The 25586-nt window shown below is 33.6% G+C and overlaps 1 protein-coding gene across 5 annotated transcripts in view; it reads right to left on the bottom strand.

Annotated features, from left to right (window-relative positions):
• SSBP2 (single stranded DNA binding protein 2) overlaps positions 1–25586 on the bottom strand; it is a 284133-nt gene that overhangs the window by 54233 nt on the left and 204314 nt on the right. For all 5 annotated transcript variants that reach the window (XM_078067103.1, XM_078067105.1, XM_036067208.2 and 2 more), the window contains one exon: positions 7355–7414. In XM_078067103.1, coding sequence (XP_077923229.1) covers positions 7355–7414 — 60 coding nt within the window. The remainder of the gene's footprint in view (positions 1–7354; positions 7415–25586) is intronic.

Genomic DNA, 25586 nt, shown 5'->3' with positions numbered 1-25586 from the left:
ACAACCATTTCTTTTTTCTGTCACCTCTGGATGACTCCTTCCTTCCTGAACATCTTAACATGCCAGGGAGGTAAGGGCTGTTTATGTGCTTTTATAGGATTTTATACCTCATTTTCATAGAACTTAAATACAATCACGGCTTATTTTCCTCTCTCCATCTCCAGTAGACTGTAAACTCTGAAGGAGTATGGAACCTATCTGTGCCTATTGGCTCAGATAAATATTTATTGAAGATTTTATTTATTTTATTTGAGAGAGAGAGAACATGAGCAGGGATAGGAGTAGAGGGGGAGGGAGAGGGTGAGGGAAAAAAATCTCAAGCAGACTCCACAATGAGTGTGGAGCCTCACTCATGTGGGGCTCAATCTCACAACTCGGAGATCATGACCTGAGCAGAAACTGAGTCAGATGCTTAATGGACCAAGCCACCCAGGCACCCCGCAAAAATATAAATCTTTAAAAATACAAGAAGAGCTAGGAAAGGAAAGTGAAATTGAATAGGAATGAAATTAGAAAGTGGACCAACCCAACATTTTAGAATGGGGAGTTTTAAGAAGCAAGAAGTAGTCAACACTGTCAAAAGTTATTTAAAAAATGAATGAGGCGAACTGAAATTATATGACTAATTAGCATTATCTTCAATTGTGAGTCTGGAATTCTTGCTTTTTTAGCTCTGCAAGTGGTTAAAGTTTTATACTCTGGACTTAGAATCTGAATTTCTAACTCTTATTAAGGGCATCATGTTTTATCCCTGGAAATCATTTTCTTCAAAATTTTACTTTTTCCTGTTTATCTTGGAATATCAAAACAGTTGACAAAGTCTTTTAGTTTCTATTCATCACTTAAAAATACAGCATAATCTCATAGAAATAATGATTAATATCAAGTTGTCATTCAAAAACAGTGTCCTTTTTCTAAATCGAACTCTTTGGTCGTCAGTGTTTGTCTTTTGGTAGGTCAGAACTCTAACTTTTAAAAGATTTTTAGGATTACCAGATGATTGTTTTGCCCACTAACAAGCCCATAATCACTACATTCCTTAAAAGTTTAACATCAGGAAAAATAAATTTATATATCTTGTGGGTTGATATTATCTTCATATTTTTAATATGCTAATCACATTCCATTCAGACTTGTATAACTAGTCACAAATTTTGACATACATTCTTTGTTCTATAAAAGATCTTCACCCTGACAGAGAAAATAACACTAATGATGAGGGCACTTAATGATAACAAACATAATATCAACAATAATATATACCTGTGGCTCATTATATTTATTATTTCACTCAGTGCTTACAACAATCACATGAGGTTATTATTATTATTATTATTATTATTATTAATCCTTCCTGATGATGAGAAACAGGTTTAATACAGTAGTTCGCCCTTATCCACAGTTTCACTTTCCGTAGTTTCAGTTACCCATGCTATAGCTCAGTCCTGAAACAGATGATACCTCTTTCGACGTATTGTCAGGTCAATAGCAGCCTTAAGCTTTGTCACGATGCCTACGTCATTCACGTCATGTCATCTCATCATGTAGGCATCTTATCGTCTCACATCATCATAAGAAGAAAAGTTAGTGCAGTACAGTAAGATATTTTGAGAGAGAAATAGAGAGCTGCATTCACATAACTTTTACAGTTTATTGTTGTAATTGTTCTATTTTATTACTAATTATTATTGTTAATCTCTTACTGTGCCTAATTTATAAACTAAACTTTATCATAGAAATGTATGCATACGAAAAAAACATGGCATATATAGAATTAGGTACTATCTGTGGTTTTCAGGCATCCACTGGAGGTCTTGGAATATATCCTCCACAGATAAGGGGGGACTACTGCTTGTAAATAATTTGTTAATTTATTGATGATTATACTATTGGTAAGTAGCAGAGCCAAGGCTTCAAATCTGGTCAACATATTCCAAAAGTTCTAAATATAAGCCTTAACTCCTAGGATTTAAAATAAATGAAATAATATGAAATTTTATTTAAACAGAAACAAGTGGAGAGATGTCTTGCTTCTTAAAAAAATTAGTTCACAAAGGATTCATCATATGATTCCAGTGGTAAGCCCCTCTAGGAACTTAAGATTCTGGTACATATTTCCTTGAATACCGATACCTATATTGCCTCCTCATAGAGAGTAAAGGCTCACTGATGATGAAAAAAATAGTGAATTTATCCTTGCTTTTATGATATAATTCAGTTAATAATTTCGACCTACCAACATTTTGGATGGGCCCCCTCACAATTATATAAAATGAAGTAGAATCACCTAATTAAGAAAGCTTAAAAGTAGAAAGGATTTTAGAAATAATTGAGTCCATTCTCATTTTACTGGTAAGAAAATCAAGGCCCAGAAAGGTTAAGTGACTTGCTCAAAGTCATGCATTGCTGGGCATTGCTGGCATTTGGACCTAAGATGCTTGACACAAATGAGGTCCTTTCAACAATATCAGTCATTTTTTTTCCTGCAAAAAGGCACTATTCATAAAAAGATATTAAAATGCAGAAATGTTACAGTCAGTATAGGAAAACATTTGTCTTCAAAGCACAACTCACCATTTGACATATATTTACTTATTTATTTCTCTTTTGTCTATATCTCAACTACTGCAAGTACACTATCCAATATACTAGCCCTTTGCCGCATGCCGCCATTTAAATTAAAATTAATAAAGTTTAAAAAAAGTTCTATTGGGTAGTGCTGAATTAGAATGCCAGCTCCACAGGAAGAGGGATTCTCATTAGTTTGTTGACGTATGCCTACAAGTAGAATGGTGCCTGACACATAGTAAAACTCAACAAATATTTGTGGAATGATTGAATATTTTTGAGAGAGATTTTGTATAGCCCAATGAAGTTTCCAATCAAATACACGGCAATGGACTTTTTTTTACTTATATCCAAAAAGGGAATATCTGTGATAAAAATGTTATAAGATAATAAGATATGTTTTGGCAAAAGAAATAAACATTGTATCAAAAAGTTCTACATACATAACTTGAGTAAGATTGCACAGCATTTACTATGTTCAGTTTTCTTGGTTTGGGAAGGAGAATGAATTTCTTTTGTGCCAGACATTTTGAATTTGTTAATTTCCTATGTTCTACAAAGGTAGAAATTGGAAAGGGCCTATATCCCAGGATACACTCATAATTCAAAGTTATAATAAAATAATACGTTTTTTAATTTTTTCAAATAATAATTTAAATATATTAGTAGTGTAATTATTATAATAATAAAGAAATGCAAAGATCTCAATGAAGAAAGGGATATTCTGAACTGACCAAAAAAATTACTTTATGTTTTCATTATTAATCACTAATTTATATTAGACTTGTGCAACATTTAATTTTTAAAGCTAGAGATTTACTATAGTCATCCTTAAAATTTCAGCTATAAGACTCCTATTATTTATTCAATGTAGAACATACTTCTCTTAATGCAGCTGAGGTCTAATGTTCTTACATTGATATCATTAAATAAAAGTAAAATTCTACATGTGGAAAATTTTACCAAGACAAAATTATTGGGAAAGGACATGCTAAATGGCATTTATCCTGAAAAGAGAACATAAAGTGTACTTTAAAATATAGGTACCTTGTTATAGGAATATGTAAACTTATTTTCAGTGTATGAGTAAACATCCCAACAACTTTTTTTCTGCTCAAATGCCTATTGGTATTTTCTCTATGTGAAAAGCAATGAAGAAAAATCCTTTTTAAGATTTGCCTATCCTTAGCATCCACTATGTTTTTCCTTTTATCATGTAAGATCTATATATTCAATATTAATGAAGGATAATCTTATATATTGAATAACCAGAAGAATAAAATATCTGTACTTTTACTTACCTATTCTATAATTAACCAATAATATCTTCTTCTAATCACAAATGAAATACTGGTTCGATGCAAATTTTAAAATGCAGAAATAAAAAAAAGAAATCATTCATAATTCTATTATCCAGAAATAAAGGACATAGTCTTTATGGTCTTTGACAAATGTGCGTATGTGTGTGTGGCGAGTTGGGGAAACTGAGTTTGTACAGTGATATATAAAAGGTGATATACTACATGTGCTTTGTGACTTCTTTATAGCTGGTAATAGATCATAAACATTTTATCCCATCAAAAATTTAATTCTATAACATGCCTTTTAGTAGCTGCATACTATTTCACCATTTGATTCCGTCATCATGTATTTAACTACTCAACTACTATTGGAGAAATACCTTCGAGACTTTCAGTAGAATGGTCAGATGCAGTGTGTTTTTAGAATACCAATATCAGCTTTAGAATATAAAATGGTCAACAGCATCAACCACGTCACATACCTGTTTACAGAGTTTCAGGAATGGTCAGAAATAAAGGATAAACTAAAAATTCTATGGAATCAATAAATCAGTAGTTTATTCTTGGTGTCACTCATTAACAGTCTCTGTATTTCTGGCTGCCTCGGTTTCCTCAGCATAGTGTTGAATAAACACTGTGAACTTTTCTGATTAAACTTTTATCTAAGAGAAGGATAAAGACTTGTTCTACTCCAGGTTCTGGATGCTGCAACACCAATGACCTATTCTGACAGTTGAGCCAATTTCAGTGTAAAACTGTATAGTCAAATATATTTTTTGGACTTAATTTCTATGTTTCATACGTTTTTATATATATTTATTCTTTGCAGTATATTTTGCACTATATGCTGCAAATATTATTTGCAATATATTCTTTGTATATTTTTGTAATTCTACTTTTCTTCCATTTTTTAGAGACCATTACCCCTTCCTATATTTTTTTTGGTAGAGTGATACTATACCATCTTCCAAATACCCAGTCCTATAAATATACAACTAGTATAAACCATTGTGAATTTAGTCTAGAACCATAAAAACCATCTCAGGAGAACTTAAAATCTACAGCCTAATCATTAGAAATTATAAATTCTGAAAAATCTGTTTATTAAAGGAATATCTTTTACATATTCAAAATGATTATTTAATACCCCTGGAGAGTATTTCACTTTTTATTTTCTTAGATACAATCTATCAGAAAAACAAATTTTAATTAGTTTATGATCATTCTAAATAAAGATGAAATAAAAAAATACTTAACATATTTGTGTTGTTTTTATATGCAAGATTCCAATTAATCATCAAAAATAGTTTTTCCAATTCTACTTTAATGACTACATAATAAAATTGAAGAAACATTCTGTTGCTTGAAAAGGTCATGATCCTAAATAGGTTAAACATTTCCTAAAACAATATGTTTACACTATTAACACAATTAATTTGCTCAGAAAATTCTTTTTAAAAATAGTATAAATGTAAATTATTATACATTAGAAAGACAGATGCTTGAATTAATAAAGTTTAACTATATAAAGTGTGGGGGGGGGGATGAGTGGACAAAAAGAGCCACTCAAACAAGAGTATAATTATTTTAAAATATACTTAGGTAAAGACTGTTTAAAATTCTTGAGGAAAAAGAGCCTGAATCATATTCTTTCTTACCTTTAAAATTTTAATTGCCTCTTTTAAAAATCCAAAGGCATCATGTACTTGCTCTTAAAAAAGTTTCAAACAATCTAGATTTACCACAACCCATTCTTCTTCCACAAAGTGTGTTTTCCATTTTATGAGTCTCGGTAGATATGGAACCCAGCATTGTATTTACACATGGCAGGCATTTCAACAACATCAAATGGATCCAATTCCAATAATCCCATCAGATTTTCATCATTGATATGGAATATATGGAGCCAAAAAATTTTAGTAACACACTTGCTACAAGAAACTCACATTTCCCTAATTCAGATGCTCAGGAACCTCTTAGATCTAAGTAACATACAAAGCTATGGATGGGGTATCTGAAATATTATGAAGACTCCAATGAAAGATACAACTTTCCAACGTTTAGAAGGAAATTCTAAAAACTCAGGCACCTATATAAGTAGATCTGACTGTTAATATACACAGGTTCACCCACAGAGAAAATAAAATTCCCATATGTTGGAAACACTTGGCATCTGTGCACTTCCTTTTCCTATTTCATGCCATGTTTCCCTGGCCCTACGTACTGAATGCAGATTGGGTGTGAAGGGAAAAGCTTCTCCAGCTGCTAATGTGAGGACTCCCAGCACTATAACCATGAGAGGATCCAGCACTGCTGCCTGTTTAACGTTCTCCCTTGGGGGTGGATGTGGCTGCCGGCATCCTTGCTGTGCACGAGAAGCAGAGAACACCAGCAAACTGGGACACTTCAAGGACACTGCATAATTTCAGCAAGAGTTAGGAGAGAAGAAGCAGAACTCTGTTGCTATCAAATATGCTAGGAAGCGCAACTTTCTTGTTACATTTTTGGTCAGGAAGGAAGTTTAGATAGAAAGAGAGTAAGAATGAGAAAGAATTTACTGGAATAACAGGGCTTACTTTAGATCTTGGAAAATGCTGAGACATACAATAACAGAATTAAAGGAAGTAACAAAACAATTACTCGACATAAATATTCCATAAGATTAAGCATTTAATTTCTTCTTGTGTTATATAAATGTACATTTTCTGTATCTTAAAACTAAATTATAAACTCCTTGCAAGTAAAAATTGTGCTTTATTGTCTTCAGCTAATAAATATTTCTGACATTGATAAAAAAACTATGTAAGAATAAAAGCTTATGAAATCTCAAAGAGCTCTAGTAGGTAAAAAGAACTGGAAGATCTATTGCTAACGATTTACTTATTAATAGATCTAACCCTTCTAGAAGCAGCTAATTATATTCTCTATATATCATTATAACTGGGGAAAACTGATAGGAGTATTATAACCATGATATTGAAACCATATTATATAAAAATAAAGCAAAGTATGTTCATAGAAAATTTTATTGTCCTCTTTTAAATAACCGTGTTTAGCATTTACCAAAATTATATATATACACATACACAATTAGGTTCAAGGTATATGGTAGACTTCAAGGCTCAGCAAACTTTTTTTCTGTAAAGATCCAGATAGTATTTGAGGGTTACAGGCTACATATGGTCTCCACCATGACCATTCAAATCTACTGCAGTGTAAAAGAAGTCACAGACAATATGTAAATGAATGAGTGTTGCTGTTTTCCAATCAAATTTTATTTACAAAAACAGTCAGCCAACATATGGACAGTAGTTTGCCAATCCTTGAAGTAGTTTATGTATTACCAGAAGTAGCACTAAATGGGATAGAGAAAGGATAATTTAATATTTTTATAGGAAAAAAATATTCATGACATTTTAAAGATATTTATTGATTCTTAAAAACAACAACAAAACCCATTGACTTAAGTAGCACATGAATCTTACCTGGTTAGGTATCCTCAGTGGGGGCCTTGGACCTCCAGGGTACCGAGGTGACATAAAAGGCTATTGAAATAAAACAAATAAATAAACAAAACAAAACAAAAAAACAGCACAATGTAAAATACGGATCTGAAAATAAACTGTTTTAAAGAATTTTCGAATTATACAAAGCATAAATCAACTTATTTCCCCATGTGGTTGCTTTCAGGAGAATAAACGCTTTTAAGAAAAAACACCATCCAATTTTTTATTTTGTAGAATATCTGGAACATTTTCCAAAAAGAATATAAAAACATCAAAGATGACTAAAGTAACTAAAGCAAAAATTTTTTTAAATGTTAATTATTAGGAATTTAGGCAACTGAATCTCAGCAAAGACTTCAGGAAGATGCTTATTGGCCATATCATTACATAAATTGGGTTCTGAACATACACTTTGGACTCATTCAGTTTGTTATCAGTTTCCTTTAATAATTTTAAAGTTGCTGAATTTCTTCACTTTTTCTTTCATACCTGTTTACAATGGCAAAGAAATTTCTTTTCCATAGGTTCTTTATGGTGAAAAGAGCTTTGGCTTTCCTTTTTCAAGTGTTCGTTATAATTCAAAATTGATTATAAATTTTAAAGTTGAAATTTCTTTGCATATTTTGAGACTAGCAGGTTATGAGCTGTGTACTTTTAACAAAAGAAAAAAAATTGGTCTTACATTAAAATTCAAGTCAATTTATCTTGTTAGATAAATCAGATTCTGCTAAAATGTGCTGACTCTGTCAGTCCAAAAAAATCTGAAAAATATCCTAAAAATAACATTTTAATTATTGTCCAATGTTGAGTGGGAGAGTATTTTTGATCACTCAGATTCAGGCATCAAATTTTTCAAAGTATATTCCTAACATTATTCAAAATTCCACTTTTACAGAAAAATTATATAATTTTGATTAATTATGTTACACTATAAAATTTATTATATGTAACATAAGTAAATTATCAACTCTAAATGGTGGAATATCATGAAGTAAAATATTAAGAGTGAAGTAATATAAATTAAGGATCAATTTCACAAAAGCTTGGCAAGCCAAATTTGTAGTACTTTACATAATTAAATTCCACATTTATAACGTATTTTCTATAAACATTTTAGAAACTGAGCATGTAGTTCTTGGCTACATTTTTAAATTAAGGTTATTTTAAAAAGCAGCATCTGAAAAATACAATCCTAACAAATTTATGCTGTATGGACTGTTTCTATAATATCTTTTGGAAGATTTGACAGACCAACAAGAGGAACTTTAGAGTTAAACAAGCAATTCAGTTTTTTGCTCACTGTGTTCTTACATGTTAGTCAGACCATTATTATATGTTTTTACATGTTAATCTTTATGTTAACCAGGAGATCATTTTAAATGGACAGAAACACTGGATTATTCAGGTAATACTGTCACCTCCAACTGATAAAACTTAAGTGAATTTTCCAATTTTAACATTTAAAGAATGTTTAGTTTTCATGTATTTGATCAAAATTGTTTCTCTTTATCCTTTCTAGACTCTAAATAGAATTAGTTAGTTAACTATACTGCCAACTAGAAGCTTATCCCAATATTCACACTCCCTCTGCTTTATTTCTAATGACCTAATTTCATTTATGGAACTGCCTTTTAAATTCTGGACTCATTTAAAAAAATTAGTAATTAAATATTGTATCATTGGTCTTGGGATGTTTTTCTTCCTTTCACAAAGTGATATTTTATGACACGTTTATTAATACAAAGTGTATCAATTTAGTTTTTGAAACATGGAGAAATAAAAATAAACCTATATAAAACTAATAATTCCTGTCTATAAAATTCACTTTGAAATGGAATCCAAGGTAGAAATTATGTTAAAAATATTACTAAATACCAAATGCTGAGATAAACATTGAGATGGACCTTATTTGAAATAGAATATTTGAGATTTGCATATTCCTCTGAATGTAAAATGATGTTTTCAGTGTTAATATAATGGACTATCTGAAAAGAGAAATTTCTCTAATCGATGGTACTGTGAATAAAGGTATTTTAATGGGATTGTCATACTCTCCTATCTGACTGTGAGGAACCATCAAGGGACTACTGAGAGGGAGAGGCAGAGCATGTGGTAGCTGGGAAGCTATAGACTTCTATAGAGGAAGGTTGGGAGAGAAAAAGATTCTCTCTTTAGTTAATTTATTTCCTCTTGTATGCCCTCCTCCAAGTTCAAATGTATGTCTTTTTGGCAAACAAAAAAAAAAAAAAGAAAGAAAAAAAGAAAAGAAAACCACTTTAAAATTCCAATCTGTATCAATCCAATTAAAGGAAAAATGACATAAATCTAGTTAATTGGGATAAATATCTACTACTTTTACCTAAAATACAAAGATTGCTATGGGTAAAGCACTTTTGATATAGAATTACTGCTGCGATAACATAAGCTGTTGCTATTCAGATTGATCCTTACCTTAAGTTACCTAGTTAACCACATAGGTCCTCACTTGCCTACCTGTTGACGTATAGACACAGCAACCGAACCCACAAGAGTGTGCATATTAGCAACTGAGAATATTCAACTAATATTTGTACTTCACCATTCAGAGGCCAATTTCCTTTCAAATACAATTCAAGATATTAAAACTAGTTTAAATTCTTTAGCGGTAAAATACTAATCTAAGAGGTTACCAACTGATAATATAAAGTGTTATCTACTAACAGACATGTCAATACTCTCTGCATTAATAGCTTGGGAAGAACAGGTTCTTCAAAAGAATTTTTGGCTATGAAATACTCTTTATATTTGGGGGGAAAAGTTTCTTTTAATAGTTTGGGCATTAAAATATTTGCCTGAAGGTGTCCTGATGGTGAATCAATATTTTAACTGGAAAAAGCCTTCATCCTGACAAAGCTATTTATAATGTGTGTGAAAATAACATTTGACCGGGAGTCAGGGCCTGGGTTCTAGTTTTGCAATAACACTAATTAGCAGAGGGGCCCAGGGCTAAAAAAAACCTTTCAGGGCTTTAATTTTCTCAACCATAAAATGAGGGAGTTGGGTTGGATAATCTCTAAAGTCCCTTAGAAAAATGAAAAAAACAAAACAAAACTCCATGATTCTGTGTCTTTGTTAATTATCTCCAGCATTGCCCTTAAGTATACGGATTTGTATACTGTAAATAGCTCTAAATATTTGAAGTGTGTAGGGGTGGGAATATAGGCATATGCTCCTAACTCACAAACCACTTTTATCAAGGAGCTGGAGAAACATATTCCCACGCTTTCCAAGGAAAAGGAAAACCTAGTTAAAGAAAAAAAATGATGCACTTTGTTCAGATCAAAGGTCAATCAGAAGAATAAAAAAACCTGAACTTATCAATTAAAAGGTATACTAGCAATTCTTTAATTCAACAAATCTGTGTTCAATACCTACAAAGACACTTCGGGTAAGTCGTTGGACATTTCAGTGAACAATGCAGATAAAAATCACTGCCCTCTGATTAGGATTTTTTAAGGTTCCAGTCTTGTAATTAATAGGAGAAACAATTTTCTGGAAAAACTGTTTTTTCTATCAGTCCACTAATTTGAAGAAATAGAATGTTCTCTTCACCAAATGGTATCAATGAAAACCCACAGAAAATAATATTTCAATCTGGTGCCTTCCCTCAGAAGGCATAATTACATCACCCTGACTTGATAGAACATGTGTTGCTATGAAGGAATGAAAATCAAGGCTATCCTTTGATTTTGGAAAAAAGTTTTCCAAATTAGGCAAAACTCACAGAGTTAGGTTCTTTATAACACAAGATAAAATGAGTAGCAATGTTAGTATTCTGACATATGGAAACTACATTTATAGGCATAAATTCTCCTTTCTACATGTTTCAGCTATCTGCCCCCCCCAAAAATGGGATAACCCAAAGTGAAAGGAATAAAAACATATACAAAGCCTGAGAATTCAATAAAATTTGGTGACTAAATGAAGGAGGAAAAAAATTCTAATAGAAATACAAACCAAATGTCCATCTCATTTCCTCTAAGTAGCCTTTTAGAGAAAAGATCATACTATTTAGAATCATAATTTATTTCGGAATGAATGTCATTCAATCTTAAAGGATTATTATTTTCCATTATATCAAGAATTATTCATAGAATTTTAAACTTCTGCTTCCCTCAAAGAGAGATTTTCTTTTATTCTTTGCCCTTTCTGCTAGTGGAAGGTAGTCTGTCTCTTCTTATTTGATCTTTCATAAACCCTTAGTGCTTTATCTCAATTCCCTAAGAATTAGAAGGAATCAGCCCTTTCTCTTTCCTCACGCTAGTTGAAGTTATATTGCTCAGCATGATTCTTTTCCTTCTCTGAAGATCCCAAATGTTCCCAATGGAATTGTTTAATAATTTACCCATCCTGAGAAATAAGAAAATAGAAGTGAAGGCTGTAGAAATACAGAATAGAAGAGGAAAACTAAGGACATTAGTGACAAGATTTGACAATGCACTAGATATATGGAATGAGAGAAAGAGAGGAATCAAAGATAAATCCCAATTTTTGGCTTGAGGTTATGCTTTTACAGAAGTGGGGAAGATCCAAGGTTTAAGTGACTACCTGTAATCTGACTTCCGTGCTAGACTGGGAGCTTCTCGCAGGCTGGTACCATAGCATCTAATGTGGTATTTAGCGCATAGTAGGCATTCAGCACATTTTTTAAGTGAATAAAGAAATCTGTGGTATCACTATGTAAAAGGAGAATAAGACAAGCACAGAGCTCGAATATTTCAGTTATGGCTTTAAGGGCATTGGGACATGGGAAGAGATTTTCTTCCAATTGTGAACCTTTGTGTTATTGTTGATCCAAGATGAGTTTTGGGGGGACATATATATAAAAATATTTGATTTGTGGGGCGCCTGGGTGGCTCAGTCATTAAACATCTGCCTTTCGCTCAGGTCATGATCTCAGGGTCCTGGGATCAAGCCCCACATCAGGCTCCCTGCTCCGCGGGAAGCCTGATTCTCCCTCTCCCACTCCCCCTGCTTGTGTTCCCTCTCTCGCTGTGTCTCTCTCTGTCAAATAAATAAATAAAATTAAAAAAATTTTTTTGATTTGTAAAAAAAATAAAATAATTTACTCATCCTGAAATTACAGGTGCTAAGAACCATTTTAAGCCCTAACTTCTTTTAATACATATGATCAAACTATACATTTTAATGACACATTGCTCAAATGTTAACTTTAATATTTTCTTTTTAAAAAATATTTATTTTTTTTTAGTATAGCTTTAAGTATATTTGAGTGTAGTTGACATACAGTGTTACATTAATCTCAGGTGTACAACAGTGATTCGACAAGTTTACACATTATGCTATTCACAAGTGCAGCTACCATCAGTCACCATAATATTTTCTAACATTTTAATTGTTTTTAGAAAACATATAACTATGATTTATCAACACCAGAATATTCTCTGTTTCTTGAGACTACCTGTATTCTCCTTTCTCTGCCAAGCAATTTCTACTAATCTCCCTAGGGACAGTTTAAATGTCACTTCCTCTTTGAAGAATCTCTATAGGCTCCGCTCCTTCGACTTCTTAGCACTTTGTTCATACCATTATCATAGAGGATTCAGTACACTGCAGTATAATGTGTGCCCTGATATGAAGGAAACCCACTTCAGAAAGAACACAAAACCATATCAGAGCAAGAAATTATCTTAATGTCAAGGTAATTAATCCATAAAATAAAACTGGTATTTCCAAGAATCCTTAAAATTGATGCAGCAATATATAAATCAACTTATCTCTCTCTCTCTCTTTTTTTTTTTTTTTTTTTTAGAGGGAGAAAGTCAGGGTGGGGGGCAGAGGGAGAGAGAGAATCTTAAGCAGGCTCTACACCCAGCACGGAGCCCCACGCGGGGGTGGATCTCACAACCCTGAGATCATGACCTGAACCGAAATCAGAAGTTGGACACTCAACTGACTGAGTCACCCAGGTGCCCAAATCACCTTGTATCTTATTTTAAATATTTCAACATGGCTTTAGAAACTCTCTATGTATTTATTTTTAAAGACTATTTTTAAGTAATCTCCACACCCAACGTGGGGCTCAAACTCAACCCCGAGATCAAGAGTCATATGCTCCACCAACTAAGCTAGCCAGGCGCCCCAGAAACTCTTTAAATATTAGTCTCTGAGAATAAATTGATAATAAAGAAAATTTAAAATCATTAAAAAATAAGTTTCTTTAAAATGCCACTTAAGCATTTTCTACATACTATTTATATACTATATGTAACACATACTATTTTCTATGTACTATATTTTCTTTTATAAGCACAATTTAGACCAAATCAGTGAAGAAGAGAAGAGTAATACTGATATCTTTAGAATGGACAAATGTAACATTTAGAAGTTTACTCTTATGAAAGAAGTCTGAGGTATGTTCTAAATAAAACACAATTTTATGGGACTTATCTAATGTAAAGTAACTGAACTTTTCTGAGGACAAAATTATTCATGTGAAGTTTGCTTCTAATTTTGAAAAATATAGTAACTTTTTAAAATGACTGAAAGAACACAATTACCAAGTTTAAGAAAATATGAACTGACAAAACAATTTAAAAAATGCTCACTTAAAAAATGACTTCCTCACAGAATTACTCAACTGAAGTTTTATAGGTTTTATATTGTACAATTATAATAAAATCTGACTTAAAAATTTTATTTGAATGTGACTTTTGGACATATTTTATAGCAGAAATATACTTTCTAGAGTTTACTAGGTCAACCTCCTTACTATGTAAAAGGAAACCAAGGACCAAATTGCCATTTTAGTTTTCTTATAGAGATAACATCCTGCTACAGTAATAACTTTATGGAATGAAGGCAGGTACACATACTTCATTCTTATTACCAACTGACCATAAATAAATTGCCTGACTTGGCACTTCCTCCTCAGCCCCCCAGCAACTGTGCAACCATTCACTTAATGCAGAATTCTTTACCCTTGCTACTACTCAACCAGGAAAAGCTGAAAAGGCAGTGGTATTTCAGGTAAGCAAGTTAATTTGTGTATAAAGCACTAATTAGCATGTGCTCTTGATTCACTGAACTAAAAGAAAAATGACAACTGAAATAAAATCAATTTAGTAAGCTTTAGCCCTCTTTTCTTACATATTTTTGGTAGAGTTTTGATAATATATGTTGTCTTTAGTCCACTTATTAGTGTTTTTAAGTCACACGCCAAAAGGCAATAGAAGATGAGTAGGGAATGGTGATAAATGGATGTGGTACTATTAGAAGAGTATCATCATCATAATCAAACTGTTCATTATAATCTGATAACTTATAATGAGGTTCATGAGGAAGGAAAGGAAGCAGTTAGCATATTCTAAGAGAGAATGTACAGAGTTGCATTCTTTGAATATTTGGTTGGTTCCATAGCTGGCTCATTGAGTAAGTGAATGAATAATAATGATGGAAGAAAACAGCAAAAGATTGAATAAAGTTTGGTTCTGTTGCATAAAATCTCACCTGACCAACATGTCTTGTTAAAAATAGGTGATATCTCTTGCTATTGTAAACAGGAAGCCACGGGATTAGCATAGTCTATCTGGTTTGTCTAGTGAGTACATGCTTATCAATTATGTATAGAAGGGAAAATTCTGCTTGCTTCAATAGGATAATTTATATCTTCCAGAGGACCTAATAAAAACAGTAAGGAACAAAGTGTCGACCCCAAGAAGATACTGAATTATAATTACAATATCCCTATCAACAACATCTAAGAGAATTTCTCATGTAGATCACTAATAAGGCCTTTTACCCTCTCCTACTCCTTTTAGGTTTCTTTTGCTATTTCTGGGGTGTCAGGGTGGACAAAAATGTTTCTTAGTTTTACAAATTGGCAGTATTTAGTAGCCAGTTTTTGGTATAAAAGGATGTCAGGTTAACTTACATATGATTTGGCAAAACAAAACAAAAAAAAGTGTGGTATCTTAATCAAATTTTTCCTGAAGCAAAGACCAGCCTGGAGAAGTGCTACCAATTCCTCACTGCAGTTCAGCTCTTAGTTGTCTCCTACAGTGCGGCACTTACACAAAGGACCCTACCTCATCTTTTTAGACTGCTATCTATTCAGAGAGAGAGATTCCCTCAGGCATGTTGAAGCTTACATATTTCTTTCCATTAAGAAAAGGCTCAGCATTTGAGTAAGAACATTAAACATTCTGTCTTCTTATCATATTGTCTTTAGCCCATAACCATCTCTAGTCCAAAATCTGTAAGAAAATGGTTATTTGCCAAAAAGTAATTTGCTTCCATCACCACTTAGGCAAAAACATAAGATGCAAAGTGACATATAGGCAGAAAAAATACTATATTAATTACATAGAGACCAAATATCTAGCGCACTTGATCTTGTGCAGACATGACTTTAGACAGATTTAATCTTTCTTCTGATATTTTTGATGTACTGTTTAAGCAGACAAAGGGAATAATACACAATTCTATGACATGAAAATCATTCTAGAATCTTTCAAGGGAAAAATTTCTTCCCAAGAAAATTTTTGGAAATGTTAAATATGGCAGATTCTAATTATTTTTTATAGTCCTGGAAAGGTAATAAAAATATGTTCACTATAAGATTTTACCCAAAGCATAAACATTCCTTTAAACACTAAATATTACCTTTTACTCACTCTGTGTCATTTTTCAGTTAATTCAATTCTCTTTACTGTACAAGATTTTCCTACATAGATCTCTTTTTTTATTTTTTTTAAGATTTTATTTATTTATTTGACAGAGAAAGACACAGTGAGAGAGGGAACACAAGCAGGGGAAGTGGGAGAGGGAGAAGCAGGCTTCCCGCCGAGCAGGGAGCCCGAGGGGCTCGATCCCAGGACCCTGGGACCATGACCTGAGCCGAAGGCAGATGCTTAACGACTGAGCCACCCAGGCCCCTCATTTTTTTTTTTTTTAAGAGAGGGAGGTGGGAAGGGGCAGAAGGAGAGGCAGAAGAGAGAGAATCTTAAGCAGGTTCCACGCCCAGTGCAGAGCTGACTTGGGGCTTGATCTCACAACCCTGAGATCATGACCTGAGCCAAAATTAAGAGTCAGATGCTTAACCAACTGAGCCACCCAGGCACCCCAGATTTTCCTAGTTAGATTTCTATTCTCTATTTTTCAATTCCCTATTTCACTTAGAAGTAAATCTTCTTTCTTAATTGTGCTAACTTTCTTAAACTCATGTGCTATCAACAATAAATATTGAGAATATTATTTTGAAAAATCTTTAGTGTTGTGACTTCTGCATTTCACTACACAGCCATCTTTCATATAGTAAAAATGTTCACATATTTTAATTTTTATAATTCCATGAGATGCTTCATGAGTTTTCCGTAGAAAAGTAATGAAGCATAAATTATACATCAAATGAATTTCGTCAGTTATTTTACAATTCATATATCTTAATTTGTTTAGTTTCTTTTCTGTTTTCCATAAAAACCTCCATCAGACATTACTGACACCCCAGTGGATAAGACACTCTTGATTAACACATTTTAATTCCAACTAGTATTAAACTAATTTAGCTCACAAAATGACATACTTGTGCTAGCGCATTCTGCTGATAAGCATAAATATGTAGCTTATCTCCCATACATCTTAGATATTCTATCATCATCAACACTTAATTAAAATAACTCATATAAAATAACTGTAAAGTATTACCAGATCCAGTTTCCTAGATGTTATTTTTGTAAGGCTAATCCAATTCAGCACAGTCTTATAAGCAGGTTGATTCTTTTGATATGGATTTAGTCTAAGCATCAAAATTGCTCACTCACATTATGGGCCTTTTCAAGAAGATGACACTATTTCTCAAACCTTCATTACATATATTAGGGGTGTGTGGCAATGGACTTCTGGATTGTGAATCGGGACCACGCTGTCTGCTGGTCTAATAAGGTATAAAAGTTTAATAACATTCTATAAAAAGCTTTAATAATTTGTTTTAGATCAATTTATATTCACAAATACATATAGACACATTCTGTTGTTGTTGTCTGTGAGGCAAGTAGCTGGAGTCCTACATGAGCTGAACCTGGCTCTACGCTGCCTCCCACTACTGACTGAAGTCACAGCCAGATCAACCTATCTTAATGTATTAAAAAAATTACATTATGGGTATGAAAATACATATTTGGGATTTATAAAAGAAGCTATAACAATCATTTTTCAAAAGCACTCTTATTTTTTCATTCAAGAATGCAAAAGTATTCCATTCTTCCTTTTCCCTATTTTATATTCATACTTCCATATAAATGTGCCCCAGATGAGAGTATAGGAGAGACGTATTTTAATTTACCTAAATGTACCATTGGAAAAAAAGAAAGAAAGAAGGAAGAAAGAGAGAGAGACAGGAAGGAAGGAAAGAAGGAAGGCAGGAAGGAAGGAAGGAAAGCATGCTACTTTTTTCTTATCCTTCTGATAATATGGTAGAGAAGATTCTACTGATTAAGGAATAGTCTTTTCAAATTCTCAAATAGCAGTAAGAACGTTAAACAAACTGGCCTATGGTCATGGTCTTCTAATACAAGTGGCAGATTATATATATATTTACTTTCTTTAAAAATGAAACGATACTCTCATATTCACTTGGTTACTTACCTAAATACATAAAATCTATATTTAAAGTTACACAACTCATGCCTAAACTTTATAGAATAATCTTTCTACAGAACAGGTTTTTATAGCAATTGGTAATGCACCAAAAAGTCTGTTTTGAAACTAGAGCTTACTAATTTGACTAATGCTAGAATGTATATAAAAAAACATAATGAGAAAACTCAAATTGCACAAAGTGAAGTTATTTCTCCATCTCCAATTTAAAATAAACATTTTGATATACAAGTCCTAAATAGATATATGTACACAAAATTGATAAGACAAATTCAAATGGAAAACATATTTATGGATGTCAGGGTAATGTGTAGAATACAAAAATGACAGAAAACAGGTAGTATTCACATTTGCAAGCACTTGAAGTAATTAATTCTATTTTACTCTTTCTTGAAAAGCATCCTACTGTTCCGATTACTCTATGCCCTGGCATTATATCTTCTACTTAAGATTATACCTGCTTGCAGGGTATAATGGACCATCCCTGGCAATAGCCTATATGCTCTTCTTAAAGGAACCAGCAGAGCTGTTTTCTCTGTTCCTCGGCAGGAATGAACAGTTGATAGTAACCAACACTTCACTCCCAGCAACATATCTTTGCCCCCCTCCCCCTCCAGCCACTGCCTCATCTCTTGCTTTCCCTTTAGAGCAGAACTCTGAGTTGGGCACACTTATTGTCTCCAATTTCTCTCTTCCCTACTTTTATTCAGCTTCCATGCCCATCACTCCACGGAAACTGGCCTGATCAAGGCCACAAATTAAATCCTTGTTAAATCCAATGGTCAACTGTCAGTCCTCAACTAATGTGAACTATCAGTAGCATTTGACACGGCTGATTATTCCTCTCCTTGAAACATTTTCTCCATGTGGCTTCCAGGATACCACAGTGCCTGGCTTTCTTCTTATCACTTGGACTGCTCTCTCTCATTCTTCTTCAGTGGTGCCTCCTCATCTCCCTGATTTCTTGACATTAGAGTGTAGTAGTTCCATTGCAGAGCTTTCTGTCTCTATCAGTACTCACTATCTTGATGTTCTCATCCAGTCGTATAGCTTTAAATATTATCCACATGCTAATAATTCCCAAATGACTCTGGCCCAAGTCTGAACCACAGAACTGCAGACAGATAGTCTGTTCCCTACTCAATATCTCCTGAATATCTAATAGCTGTCTTAATCTTACCAAGTTCAAAATTAAGCTTCTGGTACTCCCCCTCATACCTCCTCCTGGAAGTTTGACCTACATCAGTAAATGTCAACTCCGTTCTTCCAGCTGAATAAGTCAAAAGCCTTGCAGTCACCCTTGATTTGTCTTTTTCTCTCACAACACATATCCAGACCATCACCAGTATCTGTTGGCTTGAACTTCACAATATATCTAGAATCCAACCACTTCTCACTACTCTTACTACCTTAGTCCAGGATGTAACAATCTCTTGTCAAAATTTTGCAACAACATCCAAACTGGTCTCCCTATTTCCACCCTTCCCTCCTATAGACTAATCTCAACAAGCAGCCATAATAAGACTGTTAAAACACTCCACTCAAGAGTAAAACCCAAAATTCCTACAGTGACCTACAAAGTTCTACTTCACCTGACTTTCTATTATCTAGGACTTCATATTGAACTATTCTCCCCAGCGGACACTACACTTTAGCTACCTGGACCTTCTGTTGTCCTTGGAAAATGCCAGTCATGCTTTGAACTCAGGGGCTTTACACTTGCTTGTCCCTCAGCCTCTAACACTTTCCCCAGATATCATGTGCTTGTTCCCTCACTTTCTTCAGGTCTTTACAAACATGACATCTTCTTGATGAGTCCTTCTCTGGCCACCCTATCTAAAACTTTGGCAATAATGCCTATTTTCCTTTTAGGTTTCATTTTCCTCCCTAGTCCTTATCACAATCTAATATATCATATTTATTTTGTTACTATCTCCCTTAATTCCATGTGGGCAGGGATTTCTATTTATCTTTTTTTTTTTTTTTTTAAATTCATAGGGAGCACAGGTGGCCCAAGGTCAGGGCTAGGCAACCTGCCCTAGGATGGCACCCCACCTCATAGGCCCCAGTCATATCTCCAGGAACCTGACTTTCACCAAGCTACATGCTTATAGGCTTACTCCTTCAACCTTCATCCCCTACCCCACCCACCTCCTTCTGTTGCAGTAAATATTTGTTGTTGTATGTCATCAGCAATCTTTGCCAATGGTTCTCAAATTTTAGTTTGTAAGACTCATCTGTTAAAAACAAAACAAAATGACAACAACAAAAACACAAAAGATTTCTGCCTCACTCCCCACCCCAAGAATTGTGACATACTGGAAGTTGGTTGACGCCCAGGACCCTCATGTCAGTACTGCACAAAACAAACTTGGAGGAACATTGTTCTTAGTCTTTACCATTTAGATTTCTTAGAAGCTATCTAGTGGTGAGCAAATTATGGCTCACCCACTAAGTGTGGCCTACCATTTGCTTTTGTAGATAAAGTTTCCCTGGAAGAGTTTTGCTGCATAGTATCCGAGGCTGCTTTTACACTACAAGGACACTACAACAACAGAGTCGAGTAGTTGTAACTTCAAAGCCTCCAAAGCCTAAAATATTTACTATCTGGCTTTTTACAGAAAAATTTTGTCAACTCCTCATATAGATACAAGATACATTATTTCTGAACACCACCTAGTGATAAGCTACCTTTTAAAAAAGCTGAAGACAGGGGCGCCTGGGTGGCTCAAGGGGTTAAAATTCTGCCTTCGGCTCAGGTCATGATCCCAGGGTCCTGGGATCGAGTTCTGCATCAGGCTCCCTGCTTAGCAGGGAGTCTGCTTCTCCCTCTCTCTCTCTCTGCAGCTCCCCCTGCTTGTGCTGTCCCTCTGTCAAATAAATAAATAAAATCTTAAAAAAAAAAAAGGCTGAAGATATCCTAATGTATACTTAAGACAAATCTATCCCACCCATATAGGGCATTTGTAATATACGTAATAACCCATCCTTATCTTTATTCTTTTTTTAAAGTTTTTTATTTATTTAAGTAATCTCTGCACCCAACCTGGGGTTTGAACTCACGACCCCGAGATCAAGAGTGGCATGTTCTACCAACTCAGCCAGCCAAATGCTCCACCCATCCTCATCTTTAATTCCCCAAAGAATGGTGACCATTTTGTTTCTGTAACCAACATTAAATAAAACTAAAATTGTTATAAATTGCCTTTGTATATTTGCAATTTTCTATACATCCCCCCACCCCAAGTAGCTATAATAAAAACTGAAGCACTTGGGAAGAATTTTCAAAATAAGATCTTTTCAAAAGAAACTGTAATTTCAAATTAGCTGAAAAATAGATAAACCCTTATCACAGATTTAATTTTAAAATATGATATTTTATTGCTTCATACTAAATATCCTAACATCTTTAGCTAGCAGGAGTAGCATTAAAGTAAAAGGAAAACCAGTATTGGTCTGGGTGGCCAAGTTAACTTTTTCTGAAATATTCATTTTGATAAATAAACAAATAAAGTAGGGTTTTCTAACAGAAAATTATCTCATTCCATGCTACCGGGAAACCCATGTAAAGGCTCTGAGGCCCTGATACTCTCTTCTTTGCTCTCTGTCCATCTATTTACTGCTGTAGGATCTTCAGTTGTTTGAAACTGCAATTTTTAAAAAAGCTTACTTAGTTACTCAAGCTGAGCAGTTTTAATTTGTTCTAATAGTTGAGGCCAGAAAAACTATTACCCCATCTGCAGGAAAGCATTATCAAAGCCAGCAGCTGTCAGGCACCTTTATTTTTTTTTTTAGACTGCTTTTATCTTTGTAGTAGAGAAAAACTTGTTCTATTTTTGATATTTAGAATCTCTGTTCCTTAAAGCTTCAAAATTACATTTTGAAGAAAATTAAACTTAATTTTTATGTCTTGAACTTTGATAAATAAGCAACCTTCCCCACCTCCACTCTCCAAATCCTGGTGTATTTAATTCTTTTTTTTTTTTTTTTTAAGATTTATTTATTTATTTATTTGAGAGAGAGAGAATGAGAGAGAGAGAACACATGAGAGGGGATAGGGTCAGAGGGCGAAGCAGACTCCCTGCCGAGCAGGGAGCCCGATGCAGGACTCGATCCAGGGACTCCAGGATCATGACCTGAGCCGAAGGCAGTCGCTTAACCAACTGAGCCACCCAGGCGCCCCTGGTGTATTTAATTCTGAAAAACGCTCATTTTTAATGTCTGGATTTTTAAACTGATAATGTTATCGTTCAGTACATCAAGTCTACTCGAGATTTTCAGTACCCTACTCATTCAAACTAAGGAAAGACATACTAACTAATTTTTTGGCTCATTATCTATGTTTAGAGATGCTATCTACAACTTCCAGGGAGAGGGAAAGGAAGTTTCTTCTGGCTTAGAGTATTTCCTAAAACTAACTCTGCAACAGCCATGGTCAAGAAGGGTAAGAGGAAAGGAAAACCAATGGGAGTAGAGGCAATATGAAGATTAATAATAAAAGGGAACTGAGAAAGCATGTAGACTATTTAACTATATGTATAAATAACAGGGTAAAAAGGCTGTAACTGATTATAGAATAGTTGCATAAAAGTTTAAATAGGAATAGCAGAGCAGGGGTGCCTGGGTGGCTCACTCAGTTAAGCATCCCACTCTTGATTTCGGCTCCCATCATAATCTCAGGGTCATGAGATGGAGCCCTGCATCAGGCTCCACACTCAGCAGGAGTCTGCTGGAGTCTCCTCTTTTTCTCTCTCCCTCTCCCCATCTACCTTTCCCACAAACATGCTCTCTCTAATAAATATATAAATCTTAAAAAAAAAAAAGGAATAGCAGAGCAGATGAGTATACTGAGTTATGAAGGTATCTTCAAAATGTAGGAATTATTTCCAGAAATAAATTAAATACCACCTCAAGAAACATTTAACCACAGCTTGTAAATGTTTTTTCCTTTTTTTTTTGTTTTTGTTTTTTCATTTTCAAGATCATTTGATTGTTAAATTAAATAATTATTTTTTCTTATTTTTTGATTCATTTTGATTCTTTTTCTTTTAAACTATCGAGAATATTATACTACCCTGAGCTTTGTTTTTGTCTTCATTGCTTAATGAATGTCATTTATACAGAGCTTTTTCTGGTCAATAACAACACCATGGAGAAAAGGGAAGATTTCTTTCTATTTTTTGTTCTTCTTATTGCATGATTATTATGTCAAAGCATTAGGTCAGCTCGCTACAGTACAGTCTTGCTAAAAATAGAACCTATGGAAAATACACCCTGAATAAGTAGAGACATCTACAAACCACCACTAGATGGCAAAGCAGCTTTCCTATTGCTAACATTAGGCCTGCAAGCAAACCATGACTTATACAAACCTGCTGCAACGTGTTTTCTACAGTGTCAGTTTCTATCCATTCAGACTTTAAAATATGGATGACCACCTCAGTCTGAAACTAAATTGCTTGGTATGCTCTATCTTCTACAAATATTTATAATCCCACTGATGTCAAAGTCTTAAATTTATAATCCAACATCAATGTATTATTAGTTTTCAACAATTTCAGTTAAGAAAACTAAAGATCGAGTGAGTAGAGGACAGCAAATTTATCAAGATAAAAATCAAAACAAAACATAACACACAGTAAAAATGAACCAAAGGCTACACAGGGTTCAAATTAGATATTTATAAGCATAGCCCACATTAGTTATATACTCAAAGGCATCTACATTAGCACTTATTAAAAAGATTATTTTTTTAATAAAAGATATGGATATGTTTAGTTACAGTGACAAAAAACAAGACAGAGTTTTCTACTTAAAAGTTTTCTTGTGGGGAAAAAAAAAAGTTTTCTTGTGGGAAAGACCAGAAAGGAGGGAAAAATATAGTATTTTCACTCCTGACAAGTTTTCTTGGTTGAAATAAAAAATGTCCGTTTCTTCAATGCAGTATAGTACATTCACAAGAGAAGCTTTCTTGTTACTCAAATCTATAAAATTACAGAACTTCATAAGGTGACAAATAGTCTAATTTTTTTAAACACAAAGGAAGAACTTTGTTTTATTTTATGCATTTTACTAAACCATTTTGATTGTTATACATAAGTGAGAAGAAAATCTAATTGGTTCAAGGAACACTGCTACCTATTTAATAAATTGCAGAAATCAAACTTTGCCTGTTTTTTAGATAAGAATGCTATGAAAATGAATAAATAGCACATTGATGCTTTTAATACATAATTCATATTTCTTAGCATACAATGAAATTTTGCATACGATTCTAGCACAGGGACAGGAGACTCAGAGTATAGACTGTTTTGATTGCCTACTATGTGTATTCACACCAACCACAAGAATGCATTTTCCTCCTCTAAAACTGCCAAACTAGTTAGATCAGTGGCCACTTTGCTTCCCCGTGACCCAGTAGCAAGACTTCCCAATTAAAGAAAGCTGCTCTAACATCATTCACCAGTTCCATGGTAGGTAGGTCACTTTGAGAATTTATAGGGTTTTGTATACAAATTACTCTTTTGATAAAAGACTCCAAGTAAATAAACATGTGTTTTACTTTAAATGGCTTTATTTTACTAAACTGATACCTCCTTTTGCATGACCCACTATTCCCATTGATTTTACTTAATTGGACTACTATCAACAACAGAAGCTCTTCCATTTCAATAAAAATGTCAAAGTTTAAGTATGAACAATGTTAATATCTGTCACAAATAGACACTAATCTAAATTTTACAATATGATCACATAGTGAGTAGGACTCAGAATTACTGAAGCCGGTGTTTTATGTGCTAATTACAAACTCTTCTTTCTTTAGTTTCTTTTTTTTTTTTTTTTATTATTACATTCTGATAGGCTCAATCCTTTCCTGGCCTCATCCCATTGCAGCTGACCCCAAATAAGCTTTACATTTCCTCACTAAGAATAGGAATTCAAAACTATTCTCATACTTTGGATAATTCTTGGAGGTTAATATCCCTTTTGGAATTGAATTAGAAACTGGTGTTCAGACTTGAATTATGATTGTCTCCTGCTATTTCTACTCATATAAGTCAGCTAGCTACTCTTCATTAACAACAGGCATTATGGCCAGAATTATGCTGAAGTATAGACCAATCCCTGTAGGAAACCAATGCTGATATTTAGGAAATTCTTGAGCAGACTAATCCCATCATTATATGTACCAAAAGATAATAAGATCCTATTTCTTTTTTTAAAAGTTTGATAGTATGAGTTGTTCAGTATTTCAAAGAGGTATTTCTAGGGAGACTGGATATTAAGCTTGTTGAATAGGGAAAAAGAGCATTTGGGATTAGCTAGAATGGTCTTCCTGGATAAAGAGGAATGACATGTATCAAACTCAAACATATCTTTTTCTATCTTCTATCTTTCCTAACTCAGATAAAGACATTAAAACTTTCCAGAGGTCCAAAGTAAGAACCTCAGAATGATCCTTGATTCTTCCAACTCTTTCTTTTCTAACCCTGATTTGGTTAATCAACTAAAGCCTATCAAACAACTATGAATTGCTTCTTCCTTTCCAATCTTA

The sequence above is a fragment of the Halichoerus grypus genome, chromosome 2 (genome assembly GCF_964656455.1).
Source record: "Halichoerus grypus chromosome 2, mHalGry1.hap1.1, whole genome shotgun sequence".
Classification (NCBI taxonomy): Eukaryota; Metazoa; Chordata; class Mammalia; order Carnivora; family Phocidae; genus Halichoerus; species Halichoerus grypus.
This window is presented reverse-complemented; position numbering and strand designations above follow the sequence as displayed.